The sequence below is a fragment of the Oryza glaberrima genome, chromosome 5, assembly GCF_000147395.1.
Source record: "Oryza glaberrima chromosome 5, OglaRS2, whole genome shotgun sequence".
Taxonomy (NCBI): Eukaryota; Viridiplantae; Streptophyta; class Magnoliopsida; order Poales; family Poaceae; genus Oryza; species Oryza glaberrima.
Genome location: NC_068330.1, coordinates 23314199 through 23324841, shown reverse-complemented (window position 1 = coordinate 23324841; position 10643 = coordinate 23314199). Strand labels below are relative to the sequence as shown.

The 10643-nt window shown below is 39.5% G+C and overlaps 1 protein-coding gene and 1 pseudogene across 1 annotated transcript; both read right to left on the bottom strand.

Moving 5' to 3' along the window:
* Positions 1-2364: 2364 nt before the first annotated feature.
* LOC127774086 (probable choline kinase 2) lies at positions 2365-6169 on the bottom strand. Its single transcript, XM_052300360.1, has 7 exons — positions 5729-6169; positions 4022-4143; positions 3708-3903; positions 3167-3284; positions 3010-3057; positions 2831-2931; positions 2365-2748 (listed from the first exon to the last, which is right to left on the bottom strand). Exons 1-7 carry the CDS (start codon positions 6086-6088, stop codon positions 2641-2643), a joined length of 1053 nt encoding a protein of 350 aa, XP_052156320.1. The 5' UTR covers positions 6089-6169; the 3' UTR covers positions 2365-2640.
* A 1508-nt stretch (positions 6170-7677) lies between these two features.
* On the bottom strand, positions 7678-10540 carry LOC127775122 (uncharacterized; annotated as a pseudogene).
* Between the last annotated feature and the right edge of the window lie 103 nt (positions 10541-10643).

Below are 10643 nucleotides of genomic sequence, written 5' to 3'. Positions count from 1 at the left end.
CCTATGTTGGTTTTTTATGAGACGAAGGGAGTACTTTTTTTTTCTCTAGCACAATTAAAGATAATTGTCCATAACCCAATAGTCTCGTGATATGCTAAGTATGATTACGCCGGTGTACCTAGCTATAACTAATAATCTCATGATATGTTGATGCATGATGATACAGACTTCTACTAACACGGGCTAATTAACTATGGTTAGATAGATTCCGCTAAAAGATGATAAAAATAATACCATCATTTTTGCTCAATAATAAAGCATTCGATTATGGTCTTCTTTTCTTATTGTATTATATATGATGACTACGTTAGTATGTATTTCCGTAATTCTTTCATATTATTTTTTATTTTCTACATATATGTTAATTTGGACTAATATATTTCTCATAATTAAATAGATAATACATCATTTTTCCATATTTCTCCTATAAAATGAGAATAGGGCATTTTATAATTTGAAAAATTATATTATAAGTGTATGTAATTTAATGTGTAAGATTTGGACTTATAGTATAAGATTTAACTTTTTCTAAAAATGCCGCATCATAGTAGATAGGTAGTTAACTGAACAACCATAAAAAACAGAGACAATCCATTATGTGTCACTGATTTTGTCCCTGCTCTACAATATGTCATTGGGTTTGTCAAGTTCTAATATGGCATCGCATTTTGCTTAACTTCTATAATATACCATCATCGTCTAGTTAGCCTCTGTTAGCATTGTACAATTTTATCATACAGATTGTAAAACTTAAAGAGTTTGAGATGGACAACTTCTCTGCCTAGTTTATAATATGATATTTCGGAATTTTCGGCCAAATTTTAGAAATTTTTGTCCTAGGGATATTTCAATCATTAGGACAAAATTATACAGTATTAACGGAATCTAAATGGACGACGATGGTATATTATAGAATTTAAGCAAAATACAATGACATACTGTAGAACTTAACAAACTCAGTGGCATATTACGGTGAAATACGGTGAAGATACACGTTGAAACATGTCGCTATCACACATGAAACAACAAATGTTAACTGATTGAAACATATGTTTTTCTTTCATCAAAATATAATCATGCGATATCTTGTTGTAAATATTTAATTACAATGAATACAATGGTGTGATATAGTCATAGATTGGATAAGTAGTTTAGGAAAAAAAATATTTTGAAGATCATAAAAATGTATGTATCTATAGATGGATGGAGGGGAGAGAGGAGAGAGAGCAGTGGCGGGTAGTTCCATGATTTTTGTGAAATATACTGAAGACACACATTGAATCATATCACTATCACGTATGAAACATTGAGTTTTAACAGTTTGAAACACTTGTTTTTATTTTATCATAATATAATCATATGATATCTTGTTGTAAAGATTTAATTACAACGAATACAACGGTGTGATCGGATCGTAGATCGGATACGTAGTTTAGGAGAAAAAAATATTTAAAGTGGGAAGAAAAGAAGAATGAGAAACTAGTTAATAGCATGCATGTGAGAGTGTAGGGTCCAATTTTTACTGACCCGATCAGGCGCTCGAGCCTGAGCATTTTCAAAACTATTTTAAGAAATAAGTTCATCAGAGGTCTCTTAATTTGTCAACGAATTCGATTTTCGTCCTTCAACCGGAAAACGATATACAACGGGTCCCTGAACTATTAAAACTGGTAGGTCCCAAGGCGGTTTGGAGCACGGTTTCAACTGATGTGGCACCCACATGGCTAATTTTACTCGGTATTCATCTTATGTGGCATTAACGTGGCATATGAAGCAAAATTTAACAATTTAAAAATTAAAACAAAATATTTGGACCCACATGTCAGTCAAACAATAAAATAAAAGATAGTGGGGCCCACATGTCAGTGGGCCCACTTCCTCCTCCCTCCTCTCCCTCTTGCTTTTCTCCTCCTCCCTTTCCATACGCGCACCTCGGCGACAGCGACCGTCCGGGAAAGGGTGTGGCGGTGGCTCGTCGACCACCATGGCGTTGTGGCCACGCTCATCACCTTCGCCGACATTGATGCCACTGACGCGCGCGGCGGCCGGCGGGAGAGGAGGCAGCGGCGCATAGGATATATGATAGGTAAGTTGACATATCAGAACATCAGCAATATCAATATAGCAACAACTTTAATATGGCTTGAGAGAACATCCTCTCGTTATTTACATGTAATCTTAATAGTTAGAAAAGAAATTTAAAAAAATAATAAGAAGATAAATTAATATGTGATATATTATTTTACAAACATACAAGTTAAAATTCAACTTTTACAAATTACAATAAAAAAATTAAACTGTAACTAGTTAATTTGTTTTTTTCGTTATACCATGTAGAACATATTTCTGAAGTGATCTATCACATATTAATCAATCTTATTGATCTTTTTTTAATATTCTTCATAATCATTTAAATGACATACAAACAAGGAGGATACATCCCTTGAGAGTTTGTAGTAAGATTTATTAATTTGTCTCCCATCCAGACTATGAACAACCCAACAGCTATACAAGGACAACAGAAGCCTGGATCTCACTGATCTCTGGTTAAGCCTTTCACATCCCCTATGTACAAACAAGCTATGTGCAGCGGCCGGTGGATATCCATCAAGATAGAACCTGGTGATGTTATGCAGGTGCTTATTCAACGACCTGACATGTTAGGATTGCAGGCTTCTTGAGCCAGTACTGCTCGAACCTCTGCCTCGCATACCCCATGTAGTCGAAGTCAATATCGTTGACATGCTCCTGCAAAAGATGTAAATTGGATGTTTACATGGTGTTCAGTCTTACACAGTTGGAGGCAAGTGAAACTGAGGAGAAACCAAACCGAAATTATTCCCCAGAGGCCCCAAATGAGATGGCTTGCCAAGGTGTACTTCTCGATACTTTTTATCAGATTATTGACCTTCTCTGCGTCAGGTTCCTCGCCTATTATGGATATTCGGTTATTGTTTTTATGGAATAGAGAAGGGAGAATGAGATGTTAATGACAAACTTCATGCTTACCTGAAGAGCTCAGGTAGCTCTGCACAAATTGCTTCTGCTCATCAGTATCTGTTGCAGATAAGCAAGAACGAACAGAGAAAATATAGGGTGACCAAAATGGATAAAAGGGAGAACAATAATGTACAAATTAATAACTTTGACAGCTAATATGCAATACCTGGATATTTAGTGTAGTCCAGTATGTGTGGCTTTTCTGAATGGTAGTCTGCAGCCATCTCGCAGAAATGGTTTGCAATGTCATAAGCAACTGGACCAAAACTTGCATACTCATAGTCCTGTGTAGGCATGATGAGGAACCAGTAAGATCAAGACGATATGTTTGTTAATTTCGCCTGGCTACATATAAAACTTCAGGTTCAGAAACAGACATGACATACATGAAGGCTAATAAGGAAAATATGCATAATCTTTCATAAAGTATGTCGTTTTCAGAAGTGAAATCTTTATTCCTGGAGATAGTAACATACAACTCAATGTATGATAAGGTTATACGGAGTACCAAGACGCATCAATGTGTGTGATGTGAAATAACAAAGCAGATGGTTTAACTCTCCTTTTTCCTTGTGGTCGGTCTGATGTCTCTAGACGAAATTGAGCTTTCTTCTTAATATAAAGATGTCCAAGTCTCTTGCTCGTTCCCCCAAAAAAATAGTAATGGAACAGATGAATCAAACATACACAATGGAGCAAGAACTTACAATGATGGTCAGCAATTTGGTCTCTTCATCAATCATGATGTTTCCATACTGGAGATCGTTGTGGCAAAATCCTACGCACTGGTAATCCTCTGAAAGCTCATTTTCCAACGCAGTGATCTCGTTCTCCATGCTATCCAAGCAGAACTCTTTGGCTTCGTCAGAGGGGCACAAATTCTTGGCAGTTTTGAGCCAGTTCCTGATGAAGATGTGCATAGGCATTGTCAGTTAGTAACTTAGTGTTTTACTTCGATTATGTGTTTCATTTTACAAGTATGCAATGCTAAAAAACAGTGTAAACACAAATTAAGTAATACCTTAGTCTGTCCCAAATGAGTACAGATTTTGGACCAGGCATATCAAGGTTGTGGAATTCCCTCAGCTTTGAGGCTATAATGGCTGAAATCTCTGGATCACGCAGATCAACAGCTGAGAGTGTCTGAAAGGAATATTTGCATCAGTCCTTTTGTTCTTTTGAACATTAATGGACCCACCATCCTATATAAACATATTTATAGTCATCATATCGTAATGCTTTGTGTTTTTGAATCGTCCTTCTTCGGTTCTTCCCAGCAACACAAACAGAACATGATGCTTTCTTTTGAAAGTGAAGAAACAAATTGAGAAAAAAGATTAACATTCCCATCCTACTTTGTTTTGTCCATGCCATATTTTCCCCCTATATATTATATTAATAAAGTAATCGGGCTGATGCCTTATTCTGAAGCTCAGACGCCGTGTTCTGTGACCTTTAGCAACTCGGTCATCAGTCTTACTAATCAAAAGATTTCTTGCATGATTAAACCAGTGCTCATTGAGGTGTTCAGACACCAAATTGATTCCTTATGGCTGTGCTCACCAAAATTAACTATGTCTTCTCTTTTTTTTATTCACGGCTGTGTTCAGCGAGGTAGATTCGTTTCAGTAAGCAGGTAGAACGGTAGATACGTTATACAATACACACACTTGTTCTTTCATGTGGATATTTGGATCGTTGAACTATAAGCAATTAAATATGATAAACCATAAAACAATTTCATAGACAACCATCATTAAACATAGTAGCTGAACTGTATGACATCTTCAGCAAGCATAATTGCTAACTAATGACAGCATTCTGCCAGGCTCAGAAGCTATCACTAAAGCCGTCAAGAAGTTATGAAGGAAAAAGAAAAGGATTCATGTTGTACAATTTATTCAGCAAGAGAACAGTTTCATATGTCCTAACAAAACAAAATAGTACAGCTATTAGTCATCTCCAAGAAGCAGAAATGTCTTTCTTTTCAGGGCCCAAGAAACAGAAATGTCAACTAATGACAACACCCTCCCATGCTTACAAGTTACTAGGACAAGTAATTTATATGCTTTCTGCCAAAAGTAATACTCATCAGGCTCTCTGGTCTGATTCGTAATACTATAATGTGTTCAATCCATTCAAAATCATTTATATTTTGAGACGTATAGAGTATCTCAGTCTCTCGGAAGCTATTAAGAAAAGTTTTTTGTTTTAATTTTTAGATATAATATTAGGCAGGCACAGTGTAGTCAACAAGAGAACAAAAACAATGGCTGCCACAATTAAAATTGGGTGATGACTTCATTGAGTACGGATTTGAATGAACATCCCGGATAAGTTTCTGAAGGTCAATGTTGAAATTTCGACAGTACAACTGCAGAGTACATCTACTACATCATCAAGAGGAAATTTTCAAAGAAAGGCAACTGATTAATATTCATATGACGCTACCTACTACACGATTCCCACGATGCAGGCTGAAAACGATTGCAAACAGTGAAACAACTCTGAATTTCTCGCCGAAAAATAAAAAAGCTCTGAATTCGCAAAAAAAAATTTATGCGTCAGATTCCCCAGTCACCCATCCAAAGTTCCAAACTCAATACGAATAACTGAAGAACACTACCTTCCAAGTACGAAATCAAGAGCAGCAAGAAATTTTGTCGCAAGCAGACAAGAAAGAAGAAGAAGAAAAAAAAAACAGAGAAGGCCAAAAAAAAATGCTCACCCTGGCGTGGATGAACTCCTCGACGCGGCCGTTGGGGAAGCGGCCGAGGAGGCGCGGGCCGTGGCCGTGCCGCGACATGGACTCGAACGTGCGCACCTCGGCCTCCCGGTCGAAGAACACCTCCACGCCCTCGCCGTACACCCTCACCAGCACCCTCCTCCCCGCCGCCTCCGCCGCCGGCGGCCACCGCGCCTGGTAGACCTCGTTGGTCATGGCCCCCCTGAGCGGCACCACCTCCAGCGCCCGGCAGTCCGCCACGTCGCCCCACCCCGCCGCCAGCTCGTGCAGCAGCCGCCGCGCCCCCTCCGGGATGCTGCTCCCCGCCGCCGCCGCCTTCTGGCTCGTCTCGCTCGCCACCATCCCTTCCGCTCCGCCGCCTCGGAATCTTCCTTCCTTTTCCGGAAATGGGAGGGGGATCTGGGCGTGGGAGCGCGACCCAGAAATGGTTTGTTTCTTCTTCGGGGATCCAAGAGTTCGGTTTATGGCGGTTTATATTTGCTTGGGGCGCTTTTTGTAGATTCACCCTTGAAAGTTGGGATTATTCGGTAGGAGGTACTTTACTACCCCCTGTTTATCATAGGATAAGTTGTTTGACTTTTTTTTTAACTCAAACTTAAGTTTCATCAAGTTTATAAAAAAATTTTAGCAACATCTAAAATATTAAATTAGTTTTATTAAATCTAATATTGAATATATTTTGATAATATATTTGTTTTGTATTGAAAATACTACTTCCTCTGTCCCACAAAGCATGACGCTTTAAGGTTTCAAAAGCAAATTAGCGGAAGAGAAAATGACCAAGTTGCCCTCACTTAATAATAATCGGATGCCATTTCATTGAGTGCAGGGCATTCAATAGGAATACTTAGGCCATCACCAATGCGTGTCTCCAGCCCGTAGCCTCGCAAACAACAACCAACTTCCTTCGCCGGGTCGTCTCCGGTAGATGGAGTAAATGTGGGGAAGAGAGAGGGAGTGTGGGAGAAGAGAGGATAGTACAGTAAAATAACTACGTAGGCTTTTTGGGTTAGGGATACTCATTGGGTCACCAGGGTATTCTCCATTGTAAGAGGTGTTTCCCACACAGTGTCTTCAGTTAGTGAAGGCGCCCATGTAGTATCCTTGATTGTAGATGCCCTTATATATCTCTGCACACTGAAGCTATGGCCACAAAAAATACACGTGGCAAAGCAATCATGAGCATATTCAAAAATTCAAAACAGATGGCCATTAAATTGCTCAAACGACATGTTTTGTGGGACACTGGTTTAAACTTTAAACGTCAGGTTTTATGGGACAGAGGTAGTACTATATTTTTTTATAAACTTGATCAAACTTAAAAGAAAATTTGAACAATATAAAAGTCAAATGACTTATAGTTTTAAGGGAGGGAGTATCCTTTTAAAGTAGATTTAAAAAACCCCACCTGTTTGTTTTAGTTTCATAAAAACACAATAACTTTGTCACGTGACACATAATCCTAGATATTATGGTTTCAACGTTTTACAAAACCACATTACTAATCATTTTACGCTATCACAATTTTGAATTCAACAATCACGAGCATTTTATCCATCATACAAATGTTACATTCACTTTCTCTATTTTGATATAGGAGTATGTCAAAATGGTTAATGGTGTGGTTTTGTGAAATTTTAAAACCATAATACATGTTGTCATGTGGCACATGTCAAATACATGTAGTTTTATGCAAGTTGGATCATAATAGGTGGGGTTTAATGAAATTTACTCTTTTTTAAGCATATTATAGCTCATATAAGTGCGCGCACGGCGCGCAATCACATCTATATACGCGGACACGCACACCTACCCCTACAAACACCTCCAAAGACGAATAGTGGATATTTAAAATAAAAGAATCTCCTGCCTCGATCAATGGAATTGAAGAGAGGATAGAGGATGTTAAATTCAGTTGTAAATCCAGTTACCCATGACAAGCAAGCCAACTGCGGAACTTGTAAATCTGGACAAATGAAAGAATGGTTTTGATAATAGTATAATTGAACCAGCCCATGTAATGACAATCACAGAACAATGACACTTGTGACAACTTAAGAAACAAAGCACAATACCCATGAAAAATAATACAAAACTCAAAACAACGGGTAGATTCAGTAGCTAAAGAAAAAGCCACACCTAAGCAACAGCTCACGATTAAATATTGGACAATCCGTATCACTCAACACTTGAATTTGTATGGCACCAGCTGCAGGGTTTTAGAACATCCAGCTTCACTGTAGAGGGGACTCTCCCGACGATGTATCTCTCGATAGCCAAGAGCGCGTTTTTGGCTTCCATGACCATAGGGCTATGTATGCGGCCACAACGACCAACTTCGTGAACAGATAGCCTATCTGCAGGATTATTATTTCCATCAAATATTGTGTCTAGTGTAAGACCTTCAAGTGATGTTGCATTCTCAAGAATATGACAAGTTAGCTCGACCATGATCTTCACATTCTTGATGGTGTCATGATGGTGTCCTGGCATCTGCCTTAGATGTGATGAATCTTCAGAAATCACGTCATGCTCCATGCGAGTCTGTGATACCTGCATATGAACCAGCAGAGAATATTTCAACAAATAGTTCCACTATATATGATAGATATATATTTCCGCATATTAAAATTTACTTACACGTGAAAACTTTACTTACCTTCAAAGTGAGTCTCCAAGGCAGGAGATGCATCAAGAAAATAAGCTAAAGAAAGATAATCATATGTTGGGGAAACGACCCTAGGGACTGTGTGAAGAAAAACAGTAAGGTGCTTGAGGTGGAGAAATCTTAAAGGTGCGATCGGCGTATTGATAATCTGCATAAATTGTCAAGATTAATCACATTTCAAGGTATGACTATTGCTATATGCATAATGCTGGAATCTAATGATATAATCTTAAGTTGCGTAATGTACCTCGCTAACTGAAAATACAGTGAGAGTTTCAATAGTGGGCACAATGGATGGAAGATTTGCACAGGCATAATAAATAGCATTATGCCAACGAATGGAAGCTATGGTTAGGTTCTTCACATACGGTAGACCTCCATCTGATAGTCGTGCTAGATTACCCTCATAATGGAAGGTTAAAAGATTTGGAGCTTTAATTTCCATCACTTGTGATGCTTCCCATCCATACATTGCCAGCTTGCTGAGCCGTTGAAGCAGGCAAGGTATCTTGAGGTAACTGAGCTCTTTGCAATCTGTGAGTTCCAACTGCTCTAACGCAAAGGAATTGGAAAAAAGGCACCCTAATTCGTGCCCAGTAATGCGCACCTCATACAGAAACAGACTTCGCAAGCAATTAAGTCCACCAGTAGGACGGAAGACACAATAGCTGAGATGAAGATGCTTAATCGAGCTTCCACCTCTATTGAATAAAAGTGAGAATGGGAAGTCGTAGTAGTTTGCCTTGTCCTCTGGAAACAGCAAAAGGATGAGTTCTTCAATTGCCGGTGTAACAGCTATCTGGAGCCAACAATCAAGATAACAGGCGTCGACCAAATTATAGGATCTAAGCCCAAAAGTCTTCAAGCCAACACCGGAGTGGTTTTCATAATGTGGTCAACTTTTCCATTGAGTTCTCCTATTACTTTATTCCTTTCCAACCAATTGTCATTCAATCCCAATGTTTTCGCACTGAAGATGAGATTGGGACGGCATCTCCAAGAACGTAGAAATATCTGAGACACGCATGCGGTACGTGCAGCATCTTGTAGTGGCAATAAGGAGTGTATATGATACCAGATGTCCTAAAAACACCATAGTGGGAGAGAAGTTCAACATTGTGCTTGTAAAGGTAAGTGAACCAGGATGTATCGGAATTTTATACCTCAGGAAGGAAGGCCCATGGATTTCTCATTGTTTTGACACCTTGGTAATCATCGCCTTGTTGACAGGGTGAGCCATTTCGTTTAGCCAGTGAAGCAACCGACTCATCTGCAACACATCATGGTGACAATAGGTACCGATGATAATGGAGTATAAAACATGCATACATCTAATTTGTTTCTGTTATGCAACTTTTGGGCACGAACGCATATTCTTCTGTTAAAGACTGCAAATTGAAATACTCAATCAGAAAAAGAAAGCAACAGTCTTATATCTACTATCCAAGCTTTTTTTTCTTCCAGAGAACCAAAGAAAGATTTTAAGCTATTTAACCTAAACGAATCAAACTTAGCCACTAACAGTAGTAAAGAACGTCCAGTTCAGTCCCAAAGCAGCAGTATAATACACCCTCCTCTTTTTGTCTCGGTGCAGCAGTATAATACTCCGTTTCATTAAAACTAAAATTTTAATATATTTTCATAATATGTTTATTTTGTGTTGGAAACATTGCTATATTTTTCTAAAATTTAGTCGAAACGACCTAAACCTATAATATGAACCGAATGGAGTATACTCTAAAAAAGAATAGCGGTATACTAAACAAGCTATGGACGCCAGGGCATTAACACAGAAACACTAAACACGATGCAATGCGACGAAGAGGCCGATGGGGCGATGGATCAAAGAGACGAGCTCACTACAGGATTGGACCAGCCGCCGTGGCCGCATCTGCTCCTGCTGCATCGACATGAGCCGCCGCCGCCGCTTCACCTCCCCTCTTCTTCCCCGCCGCCCTCTCTGCTCCTCTTCGATTCCGAAACCAGCAGGGCAGCGCGCGCGCGCGGGGAGACCAGATCACCCCGATACGCCGCGCTCTCTCTCGATCTTGCTCCGGTGTCAGCGGCAAGGCGCGGCGTGGCGCGGCTGCGCGAGGAGAGGAGGGGAGGGGAGTGGAATCCGCAGAGGTGACGGCCAAAAATACGGCAGAAAATTAGGAAACGAAAACCTGCTGGTCCATGCTGTGGGCCGATATTTGAAGCCCACCAAGCGAGGCCTTAATGGGCTTT

Coding starts and splice junctions, on each gene's coding strand:
- LOC127774086 (XM_052300360.1), bottom strand. CDS start 6,088: ATGGTGGCGAGCGAGACGAGCCAGAAGGCGGCGGCGGCGGGGAGCAGC. Junction 3,058..3,166: donor GGACTACACTAAATATCCAG/GTATTGCATATT, acceptor TATCTGCAACAG/ATACTGATGAGCAGAAGCAA. Junction 2,749..2,830: donor GCCTCTGGGGAATAATTTCG/GTTTGGTTTCTC, acceptor CATCTTTTGCAG/GAGCATGTCAACGATATTGA.